This window comes from Strongylocentrotus purpuratus, unplaced genomic scaffold (assembly GCF_000002235.5).
Source record: "Strongylocentrotus purpuratus isolate Spur 01 unplaced genomic scaffold, Spur_5.0 spur5_contig_853, whole genome shotgun sequence".
Taxonomy (NCBI): domain Eukaryota; kingdom Metazoa; phylum Echinodermata; class Echinoidea; order Camarodonta; family Strongylocentrotidae; genus Strongylocentrotus; species Strongylocentrotus purpuratus.
In genome coordinates, this window is record NW_022145561.1 from 548484 (window position 1) to 560799 (window position 12316).

Below are 12316 nucleotides of genomic sequence, written 5' to 3' on the forward strand. Positions count from 1 at the left end.
GACAGGGGCGGCAATCCTGGGTCCGATAGGGAGACACGTCCCCCAGGAAATTTAGAAATATAGCTAGAAAGAAATATAGCGGAATTTTCTAGAATGCATAATTTCAACATTGCAAAATCTTGCTTGGTTGCTACGCCCCGGCCCTCGCCCGATAACACAAAACTATGATATGACGCTTCCGGCCGTGATTTATCCATGGTTAGTGTAATAGATCTTTTCTCCCTTTCATTTCTACTAACCTAATTGTGTGCTATCACAATCATGATTGTTTCATTTTCCCTTTAAAGCAGGCGCGTAGCCAGGGGCGGTAGGGGCAGGAAGAGGACATAGGACGAAAAAGGAGCAGACAAAAAAAAAAAAAAATTCTGACAAGTCGAGTACGGTACAACGAATCGTCTTTTTTCTCTAATAATTTAATGTAATGTCAAAGCTTCCGCGCTTCGCTCGGGAGGGGGGCAACTGAAATCAGACAAGGAATGGTAAAACGGATCGTCTTTTTTGTCTAATAATTTAATGAAACGTCAGAAGTTTACGCGCTACGCGCGGGCGGGGAAAAACTGAATTCAGCCAAGGATTTAGAGTCGAGAATGAAACAACGAATCATCTTCTTTCTCTAATAATTCAATGACACGTCAAAGCTTCCGCGCTTCGCGCGGGAGGGGAAAAACTGAATTCAAACAAGGATTCAGAGACGAGAATGGTACAACGATTAGTCTTCTTCCTCTAATAATTTAATGAAACGTCAAAGCTTCCGCGCTACGCGCGGGAGGGGGGGGGACTCAATTCAGACAAGGATTAAGAGTTACGAATCGTCTTCTTTCTCTGATAATTTAATGAAACGTCAAAGCTTCCGCGGTTCGCGCGGAAGGGGGGGGGGACTCAATTCAGAGAAGGATTAAGAGTCGAAAATGGAACAACGAATCATCTTTCTTTAATAATTTCATTAAACTATGAAAGGCCAAAGTTTCCGTGCTTCGCGCTGGAGGCGGGGGGGGGGCTGCATTCAGTCAAGTAATAAGAGTCGAGAATGGTACAACAAATCTTCTTTTTTCTCTAATAACTAATGAAACGTCAAAGCTTCCGCGCTTCGCGCGGGAGGGGAAAAACTGAATTCAAACAAGAATTAAGAGACGAGAATAGTTCAACGATTCGTCTTCTTCCTCTAATAATTTAATAAACCGTCAAAGCTTACGCGCTACGCGCGGGCGGGGAAAACTGAATTCAGACAAGGATAAAGAGTCGAGAATAGTACAAAGAATCGTCTCCTTTCCCTTATAATTTAATGAAACGCCAAAGCTTCCGCGCTTCGCGCGGGAGGGGGGGGGGGGAACTTAATTCAGAGAAGGATTAAGGGTCGAAAATGGAACAACGAATCATCGTTCTCTAATAATTTCATTAAACTAAAAATATTGTATCAAACCATATTATGTTCATGAAAATGTATGATGAAAAAAGAAAAAAAAAGATGCAGAAACCAATCAAATCAAATCAAATCAAATAAACTATGAAAAGCCTAAGTTTCCGTGCTTCGCGCGGGAAGGGGGGGGGCTGAATTCAGTCAAGTAATAAGAGTCGAGAATGGTACAACAAATCTTCTTCTTTCTCTAATAATTAATGAAAGACCAAAGCTTTGAAACGCCAAAGCTTCCGCGCTTCGCGCGGGCGGGAGGAAACTGAATTCAGACAAGGATTAAGAGTCGAGAATGGTACAACAAATCGTCTTCCTTCTCTAGTAACAATTAATGAAGGGTCAAAGCTTCCGCGCTTCGCGCGTAATGGAGGGGGGGGGGGGGGGACAGCGAGCTGCCCGAATATGAGTTTTTGATATCTTTTCTCGTTTATTTTGGTGATAAATAACACTTTCACAAATTATTGTTGCCCGCTCGCTTCGCTCACTATTTCGAATTGTGAAACCAGAAAATTACTTTCCGGGCAAGAGGCTATAGCCCCCCCCCCCCCCCCCCCCGATGAAAATGTCAAAAATTCTACCGGTATCGTGCTTCTAATATGACCTTGTCAGTATTGGTATGTTGAGTTGAAAAAATGGTCTGCGCAATTTTCAAATTTCCGGCCCCCCCCCCTATTGGAAAATCCTGGATCCGCGCCTGATTGTTATGACGGTTAATTATATCAAATCTTTGAACTACAAAGAATGTCCACGTTCTCATATTTTGCTGAGTGGGTATACATGCATGTAGGCCCTATATGAAAAAAGTTCCACATTTTGAAAGATATGTATATGCGGTTCATTTTTCTTCTTCAAATCTAGCTCAGGTTTGAAAGTCATGTGCAAGATGGATCATACACCTTGTGTGAATTTCCCTGCCTACAGAAATCTACAAAAGCCACCTGCCTGTGCCAGACTTGAGCTAACCGTTTTTTTTCTCGAAATTAACGTACAAACCAACCAATACTCTTTGTTTCTTTTGTTCGATAGGAAGGCGCGCCTTGTAGTTTAAATGTACAAACCTTTGCTGCATGAACCAAATCATATCTGATTGATACACGTCTGTAAAAACCCAATACACACACACACACACACACATGGATCAAATAGCACACTTTGGGTGAATATAATGGTAGTTAGTATTGTACGGACATAGGCAATGGAACACCGTGTTATTTCATGTAAAATAATTATATTACAGACATATCGCAAAGACTAATGTAAATGTTGTAGGTGTCCTTAATTTCCTACCTCACGAACACTAATTTATGAAACTGAATTCAGGCATAACATTTTAGAGGTGAAAAATAGGGGTAAAAAAGTCTCAAATGAGTCTGTTTTATACTAATGAAAGACTAGGTGAACAAATGCGGTGGTGTTCATGCATGCCTGGCTTAAAGAGAAAGTTGAGTTCTGCGGAGAGGTGAAACATGATTATTTGTTGCGAGTGTTTTCTTTATAATGCAAGTGTGGAAGAACACGAAAGAAAAAATGTTCCTTGAAAAGCATGGCATTTCAAATACCTTAATATTCTAAATAAAACATGACACAGCTTTCAAATTGAGGACCTCATTATTATGCCACATGTTTGTGTAGTCCCATATACATTTTTCTGTGTATAGTGCTCGTTTACTTTTACCTTATACCCTACCTGCTTTTCCCAAGACTGGGTCAAATTTCTTATCATTTTGATGATTCCAGAACCCTGTAGTACCACCAATACTTAATTGCTACACGGTCATCTTTTTCTGATCAATTCCACACCGTTTTTTGTTGACAATGCTATCCGCATGACCAGAACTCAACTTTATCTTTAACCAGCCGCATTTTGGGTGTGGTATATATAATACACACCAACCGTTAGCCGCTTCATTCATAGTGATTGCTGTAGACACATCAACGTCGTGAGCAAGCTCAGTGTGAAAACCCATTTCTTCAGTACAAAGAAATAAGAAAGCCTTATACAACATGGTAAGTGGATTTATATTCACATGTTTTAGCGCTATCTAAGATGACTGTTATTTTAAGAGGTTACGGTCCAATCTTGAGCAGCAAGTCGTTCGTAGGGTAAACATTATCTGATTATTAATGGTGATTCATCAGCATGATCAGTGAGGATCGCGTTTGTTCGTCATGTTTGCTATGCTATGTTTGGTGTACTTTAATAAACTGAACTAAACTAAACACTTCCATTTACAGTTACAGTATGATAGGCGAAATCATTTCTTCACCATAAAAACATATCATATTTCTTCATATTCGTAATATTTTATTGAACACCATGAACACATTAATATTTTTCATGAAAATGTATACGCACTGTACCAGGCGAGGGCCATATATATCATCGAAGTTGCATGTATAGGCAGGATGGATATTTGACAAAGGACAAAGAATTGTGCAAAGAATAATTGGCTTGCATATGTGCATGCATAGACTATTTTAGGCGCGTGATGACGAGGCACCGAAAACGGGCTAGTTTTTCACTTTCGTTTTCACTCTGTGCAGGGTACTACGTAATACACATAACACAATCTTTATAAAATTCATCTAATCCGAGCTAATGTGCTTTTGAAAAAAGCCGTCACACCAACGAGAAAATTGTGAATAATCATCTACTTTACGCCACGCCCTAGTCGTCGGGAGAAAATGGCAGCCCTATGTCAGAAGCATGCAGTAGTAGTACACTATGTATGTGACGTTGACACGTACAAACTCGCGCGCCAATGCACGCGTTATATTATACCATCGACCTTACACGGCAAGCTAGCCTATGCACACCACATAACTGGATAATCGACGTGTGGCCGTCGAACGCATTGGGGGATACGCTCGAGTGCACTTGTCGCCATATTGCCTAGTCCTCTTTCTTTCTATAAAATACCGCCGACTTAGATTCCTTTGTAATTTTGAAGTTGGACTTTTCACATATCAATTATTGGCATGAGTTATCATCTAGTATATTAAATTAATTAAATCTCTTCCAAGTTCCAAGACCAGGATAAAATAGATGGGTTAAATTTTGTTCAAATCTGACTAAATAGCTTTTTTTTAACAATATTTTTAATGGGGAATTCAGTTATTTACTTTATGTTTACTTAAAATGGTTTATTGAAAAGAAATTATTCATGGCCAGATTATTTTACAATCATGATAGTGAATACATTGCAAAATGATTAAACATAAATATCAATGTGATTGTATTAGATTGGTTGAAACATTCAAATTTTATGGAGACTTTAAACAAGGGTTATCATTGACAACCTCTAAGCTCACCTGAGGCTTACCTGACATAGCAACAATCAATGTATACATTACTAGAAGTCACTGGATTCCAAGTAGTTGTAGTTCATTTATAGCTGAGCTCATTAGTAGGTCCCCAAGGAGGGAAACATCCATAGATTTGAATATATTAGTAAACTGGTCTTTTGACAATCGTGCTTACTAGAAATGAAGGATGAAGAGCAATATATTATAGGTCATTTTGATTGGTTGATTGACCTTGTTCAACAAATGTGACGTGATATGACATTTTACAGGATATCAAATTATGGCGAAGCGGGGGAGGGGCAAATGCCCGGCCCCCCACTCAGTGTTATTTAGGTACGCATATGCTCGTACCCTCTTTTTGAAAGCACCCCCTATCTGAGGACTGCCAACATTTCCGAACCCCCCTTTCGCGGGCTTTTCGCGGGCTTTTCCTGCCTTGGAGACCCCCCTAAATCAGGAAAATGCTCAATGTACCCCCCTAAATTCGGAATAATTTCTCAGGAGTCCAAAGAGATGAGAGAAAAAAAGAAAAACACCCCCTTTTTAAAGAAATCTCCGGGTGAAAAGTCAAATACACCCCTTTTTTTACAATTCTCGGGCCGGACTTTGTCGCACGAAAGTACCCCTTTACCGGACATTTTGGCAACACGCATGCGGTCATTCCGACCTCTGAGTGGGGGGGCGGGGGCAAATGCATGTTATGAGAGCTGCATACCGTGAGCAGCAACATGGGGGGGGGTGGCGTGGCTGGAGTATGCTGGTAGGACTTTACCTATGTATCCAAGTCCAACTATTTCCGGAATCACAGAAATGTTTCTTCTTCTGTTTAAACATACTTTGTCTGTTATCTTTCGAAAGGACTTTTTATTGTGGTCATTTTACCACCATTCTCATCTACCCACATTTTATTACAACCGAGTAAAGAATTGTAATGTAATGTAATTCATTATTGTGGGCTATAATTTCGCCATGACTTAATAAAATGTTACCAAACTAGGCAGACAGTTGTGGAGTATATGGATTCACAAGTCTGCCAAATTTCACAGACCTAGGAATATAATTCGCAATTTAGACTAGAGCAAGTTGATATTAATTCAGAATTTTCTTGAAAAGCATAATTTTCAACAGTAATTTTTGTAAAGTTGGTTAGCAGTATTTATTTGCCTGGCAGGGGGATCTCTTGAAGCATCTAAATAAATTTAAAAGTTTCAGAACTTAAGAGGGCGCTATTTAACTATTGCATGACTGTTGGTGAGAGGAATTTAGCTGGGGTGTGTGCAATCACTGCAATGTCAAGATAAGGATATCTTGAAAAGTTGAGACAGAAACGAATTAATATAAAAAAAGAAGTATTTTTTTGGCTCCAGGGGTAATTTTTTAAAGAATTTTAGCGACTTCTAATGTAGTTGATTTCGGATTAAATTCAGAGAATGAAGTTTGCTTTTTAAATGGCCGGTTATACATTGAGGGCTGAAGAACAACTCTTGGACTATCTAGAGCAATTTGTTAGATGTATCTGTACAGGCGCGTACGCTTGGGGGGGGGGGGGTGGGGTTAAACCCCCCTTAAGTTTTGTTTATGAATATGTTTTTTGGGAACCCCCCCCCCCCCCCCCCCCCCCCCGGGCCCCTTGGATTTTTTTTTTTTTTTTTTTTTTTAAATAATAAAAAAAAAAAATGCCAATGGCTGACCTAAAAAAGTGTGTCCTCTTACCTCCCCCCCCCCCCCCCCCCCCGCTTATTCAGCGGCTGGCTGAGTCGTTGCGAAATTTTGGGTCCGATTTTTAAACCCCCCCCCCCCCCCCCCCCCCCCTTGAAAAAATCCTGCTTACGCCACTGTATGTGTAACATCTAGGATAGTGGAGATAGGTAGTCCGAAAGAAAGGACTTGCTTCATCTGTAATACAAATGTTTTTTCTTCTCTTTACAAATTTAGCGTGAATGTATCTCAGTCCATGTCGGCCAGTGCGGCGTCCAGATGGGCAATGCCTGCTGGGAGTTGTACTGCCTGGAGCACGGCATCCAGCCTGATGGCCAGATGCCCTCAGACAAGACCATCGGAGGTGGTGACGACTCCTTCAACACCTTCTTCAGTGAGACTGGAGCTGGCAAGCACGTACCCCGTGCTGTTTTCGTCGATCTTGAGCCGTCCGTTGTGGGTAGGTGTTTTTTTCCACAAACTTTGAAATAATCATGTTGTTTAATGCAAAACATATTTGTCCTGAAAGGGGGGAACGTAGTGTTGCTTACAATTAGTGGTAACTTGTGATTGGCATCTACTTACCATTTGTTGAATTACATGCATCATTTAAAAAACAAATATCTTGCAGACAATTAGTGTATTGCCATCCGCCTTATATTTATTTTGATTACAAAAGCTGAAAGGTAAGAGAAATGGACGACACAAAATTCAGAGATCTACGGATGTATCTTTTAGTAAAGTCACAGTGGCCCAATCCTGCATGCATTTCCTGTAGTTGATCAAGATCAAAGTTTGAAAAGAAATAGCAAACACGTTTGAAACTGAATCAGATATGTTCAATGTTTTTAATACAGGTAGTTTAAAAGGTTGTTTTCAAGCAAGTTCTTCAATATTTCTTTTAATTTCAGATGAGGTTCGTACTGGTACCTACCGTCAGCTCTTCCACCCTGAGCAACTGATCACCGGCAAGGAGGATGCCGCCAACAACTACGCCCGTGGTCACTACACCGTCGGCAAAGAACTCATTGATCAAGTCTTAGATCGCATCAGGAAGTTGGCTGACCAGTGCACAGGTCTCCAGGGATTCCTCATCTTCCACAGCTTCGGTGGCGGCACCGGCTCTGGCTTCACCTCCCTGCTCATGGAGCGTCTTTCTGTCGATTACGGAAAGAAGTCCAAACTGGAGTTCGCCGTCTACCCCGCTCCCCAGATCTCCACTGCTGTTGTCGAGCCATACAACTCAGTTCTTACTACTCATACCACCCTGGAGCACTCCGACTGTGCCTTCATGGTTGACAACGAGGCCATCTACGATATCTGCAGACGTAACCTCGACATTGAGCGTCCCACCTACACCAACCTCAACCGTCTCATCGGCCAGATCGTCTCCTCCATCACCGCTTCTCTTCGATTTGACGGCGCCCTCAACGTCGATCTGACAGAGTTCCAGACCAACTTGGTGCCCTACCCACGTATTCATTTCCCTCTGGCCACCTACGCCCCAGTTATCTCTGCTGAGAAGGCCTACCATGAGCAGTTGACCGTTGCCGAGATCACCAACGCCTGCTTCGAGCCCGCCAACCAGATGGTGAAGTGTGATCCCCGACACGGCAAGTACATGGCCTGCTGTCTCCTGTACCGTGGTGATGTCGTCCCCAAGGATGTCAACGCCGCCATCGCTACCATCAAGACCAAGCGTACTATCCAGTTCGTCGACTGGTGTCCAACTGGCTTCAAGGTCGGTATCAACTACCAGCCACCCACCGTCGTCCCTGGTGGTGATCTTGCCAAGGTTCAGCGTGCCGTCTGCATGTTGAGCAACACCACCGCAGTTGCCGAGGCCTGGGCCCGTCTTGACCACAAATTCGATCTGATGTACGCCAAGCGTGCTTTCGTCCATTGGTACGTTGGAGAGGGTATGGAGGAAGGTGAGTTCTCCGAGGCTCGTGAGGATCTGGCTGCTCTCGAGAAGGACTACGAAGAAGTTGGTGTTGATTCCGCAGACGCAGAAGGAGAGGACGAGGAAGGTGATGAGGAATACTAAACTAAGATGTCTAACAGTCCCGGCAGAGCCATCGATGTAGTAAACTATTAAAAAAAAAACTCATTTTAAAAATGCAGCTGTAATTTTCTGCCAATGTATCAACTTTTCCTTGATGATACTAGCGTTTGGTCTCCGACTAAACCAACTCAATTATACCAAGCTTGCCCATTAGTTTAAAAGCAGCTAAGCAAAATACATTCATAACTGTTTAAGAATATCTGAACTGAGTACTATCAACGTTAAACCTAAAAACCTAAAATTATCCAACTCAAAATGCACTTCCTGTTTTATTTAAGATATTCAATTATTCAAATCACTATGACGAAAATGTGAGAATATAGATTAATAATATCTCCTAAGATCATTGCCTCTGCATAATTTTGTCTGTGAAATAGATAACATACACAATTACACATTTATTAGAACGAGATAAGATATGAGTGGGTGTCAAAGTGAGTGGCATTTTGTGGAAGATAATACCGAATCAGTGTTTGAGTGGACATAGAGAGAGAAAGAGAGAATTGGATAAACGGAGACATCAAGAGAGAGAGAGAGAGGGAACAGCTGAAGAGAGAAGGAGAAAACAGCTGAGAAGAGGGAGAGGGAGAGAGAACAGAGCTTAAGAGAGAGAGAAGGAAAAAAGATTGGAGATGAAGCGAGAGAGAGAAAAAGACTGAGATAAAGAGAGAGAGAGAGAGGGAACAGCTGAAGAGAGAAGGAGAAAACAGCTGAGAAGAGGGAGAGGGAGAGAGAACAGAGCTTAAGAGAGAGAGAAGGAAAAAAGATTGGAGATGAAGCGAGAGAGAGAAAAAGACTGAGATAAAGGGAAACAGAGATCAAGCGAGTGAGATTGAACAGAGCTGAAGAGAGAGGGAGAGAAGAAAAAAGATGAAGAAAGATTGGAGATAAAGAGAGAGTAACTGAGATAAAGGGAAACGGAAAGATCAAGAGAGCTAAAGAGAACAGAGCTGAAAACAGAGAGAGAGAGAGAAGAAAAAAGGGAAAACAGATTGGAGATCAAGAGAGAGAGAGAGAAAAGGAGAAGAAAAAAGATTGGAGAATAAGAGAGAGAGAGAGAGAAAGAGACTGAGATAAAAGGAAACAGAGAGTGAGAGAGAGTGATAGAGAACAAAGCTGAATAGAGAGAGAGAGAGAGAAATAGAGAGAGAAAGAGACTGAGATAAAGGGAAACAGAGAGTGAGAGAGAGTGATAGAGAACAAAGCTGAATAGAGAGAGAAATAGAGAGAGAAAGAGACTGAGATAAAGGGAAACAGAGAGTGAGAGAGAGTGATAGAGAACAAAGCTGAATAGAGAGAGAGAGAGAAAGAGAAAGAGACTGAGATAAAGGGAAACAGAGAGTGAGAGAGAGTGATAGAGAACGAAGCTGAATAGAGAGAGAGAGAGAGAGAGAGAAAGAGAGAGAGAAAGAGAGAGAGACTGAGATAAAGGGAAACAGAGAGAGAGAGAGAGAGAGTGAATCATGACTGTACGCAGAGGGCGCTAGGGTACGTCGACGCCCCCACAAAAAAAAAAAAAAAAAAAAAAAAAAGGAAAATACAATAAATTATCAATGATTCATTGCATTTTCCCACAATCCCCAACAGGAAAAAATCCTCTGTAGGGCCATGCATTATGGTTCAAGGCATGCCAACATAGAGAATTTTTCAATGTTGGGGGTCGGGGCAAAATGCAATGAATTATTGAACATTTATTGCATTTCCTTGATTTTTTGTTTTTGTGGGGCGTCGACGTACCCTAGCGCCCGCTGCGTACAGTCATGATTCATTGGCTAAGCAATGCCCTCGTTACTGTGAGCCCCCAGGATCAAAACCGTGTCGATGTGCTATATTAGTGCCCTTTTATGAGGCATTAATCCCCATTACTGTCACTTCTGTCAGTTATGACTTAAGGACGTAGGTTTCCTGGTTGATTAACATAGTAGCGCACACATGCTTTAGCAGTCACGCAAAACAAACACTCCCCAATTGTCATGCGATAACATTTAATAATGTATACTTTTATCTAGATCTATTAGGAATAAATCATTGCCAAAATCATTCAATAAATTATTCCATCATTATGACCAAGAGTGTACATATAATCAAAATCATGCAATTTACATCATACTGACTTGACATCATATTCAGAATAATCAAAATACAATTCAAATGTAAAATTCTTAATCAACATCAATTGCTAAACAATACAACTCTTTCATACATTTCCTTATTCGTTTAAAACACTAATAGAAATGATAATAATGATAAAATACTTAGCTATTTTATGTTCATTTTTTTTCTTTCAAAAACGCTTGATCTGTTGAAGTAAACAAAATAAATAAATGCTTGTACATGAAATATTATAGTCTGTAAACAATACAAAAAATTGTTGTATTCTTTTCTCCTCATTCCCACCGTGAGGATCTTGACGTACTTACAAAATACCACGGAGTTACTAGGCTAGTAACTCCATGAGTAAACTTAGTTGTTGTTTCTTAGTTTACACATTTTCAAAAATAAAACCTTTTTTAAGTCTTCAATCTCTTTTTCCAATTTTCCTATTTTTCTTTCCGTTCCTCCGTCCTTTTTCTTGATAGTTTAATTGTAAACTTTTGCATTTCCATTTTCATGAAATCCCATAGTACTCTCTTATCTTTAATTTCAACAGACAGTTTCACTTTTAAAGTCTGTATTTCTTCTCTCATCTTCTTAACGAATTCCTTGTCACTTAATAGACTATTATTAAACTTCCAATAAGATTTTTTATTTGTATTATTTTGTCGATGACCTATTATGGAAAACCAGATTAACTGCTGAATGGTTAAAGGCTATAGAAGGAACAATGTCACATTCGGATGCTATCTGTTTCAAATTATCTGATATAATCCAATAATCTAAGCGGCTTTGCATAAATGAATTTCGTTGTGTATACATGTATTGCTTTTTATCTTTATTTTTACTTCTCCATACATCACTTAATATAAAACTATCCATGAACTCTTCCCACTTTTTTACTAAATTTTGTTTGCTTTTTTGATACTTGTCCAAAATAATCAAAATTTGTGTCTCTAATAACATTGAAGTCACCCCCAAGTGCTACTGGATTTCCTTCTATATTATTCCTATATAACAATTGACTTAAATCACTTAACCATTGTTTTTGGTCTCCTTCGTTATTTTCAGTGGGGGAATAAACTTTTCCAAGTAGCATCTTCTGTCCTTGTATACTCCATTTAATCAAGACGTATCTACCATTTCTGTCTACACAAGTATAACAAAATTCGATGTCTAACTTATTATCTATTAACACAAGAACTCCTCTTCCGTGGTTAGTACCGTGACTAAAAATACATTTCCCACCCCCACTCTAATTGCCATTTGCCCTCTATACATCTAGCGTACTACATGTTTCTTGTAAGCATACTATATCAGCTGATTTGGTCTTGCACCGATTAAAGATTTGTTTTCCCGTTTGTTTTGATCTCTTAGGCCAAATTTAAAAAAAACATGTTTAGCGTCCTGCCTTTTTGAAAAATAGGAAGGAGGAGGCCCATTATTTTTTATTTTTTTCTTCAAAATGGCCGCTCAAAATGGCCACTCAATTTTCTAAATAAATTATAACTCATTCTATACAAAATAGGTAAATGAGGTACATGGAATGCCTAAAATGAATAACGAAGTAGTACTTATACATGCGACCTACTGTAAACTTAAACCAAAAACATTGTATTTGTACAATTTTAATTTGTTATTACATACATGTAGTATCTAAAAGTTACCCCTTACGGCCATGCTGAAGAACAGCCATTGGCTTAAGTATGCCACCGTGCTAAAATAAAATAAACAAACAAACA

At 40.0% G+C, this 12316-nt stretch overlaps 1 protein-coding gene across 1 annotated transcript; it reads left to right on the top strand.

Annotated features, from left to right (window-relative positions):
- The first annotated feature begins 3291 nt into the window (after positions 1–3291).
- On the top strand, positions 3292–8821 carry LOC115918040 (tubulin alpha-1 chain-like). The gene is made up of 3 exons (XM_030995580.1): positions 3292–3418; positions 6653–6875; positions 7327–8821. The coding sequence occupies exons 1-3, from the start codon at positions 3416–3418 to the stop codon at positions 8460–8462; spliced, it is 1362 nt and encodes a 453-aa protein (XP_030851440.1). The 5' UTR covers positions 3292–3415; the 3' UTR covers positions 8463–8821.
- Positions 8822–12316: the final 3495 nt, after the last annotated feature.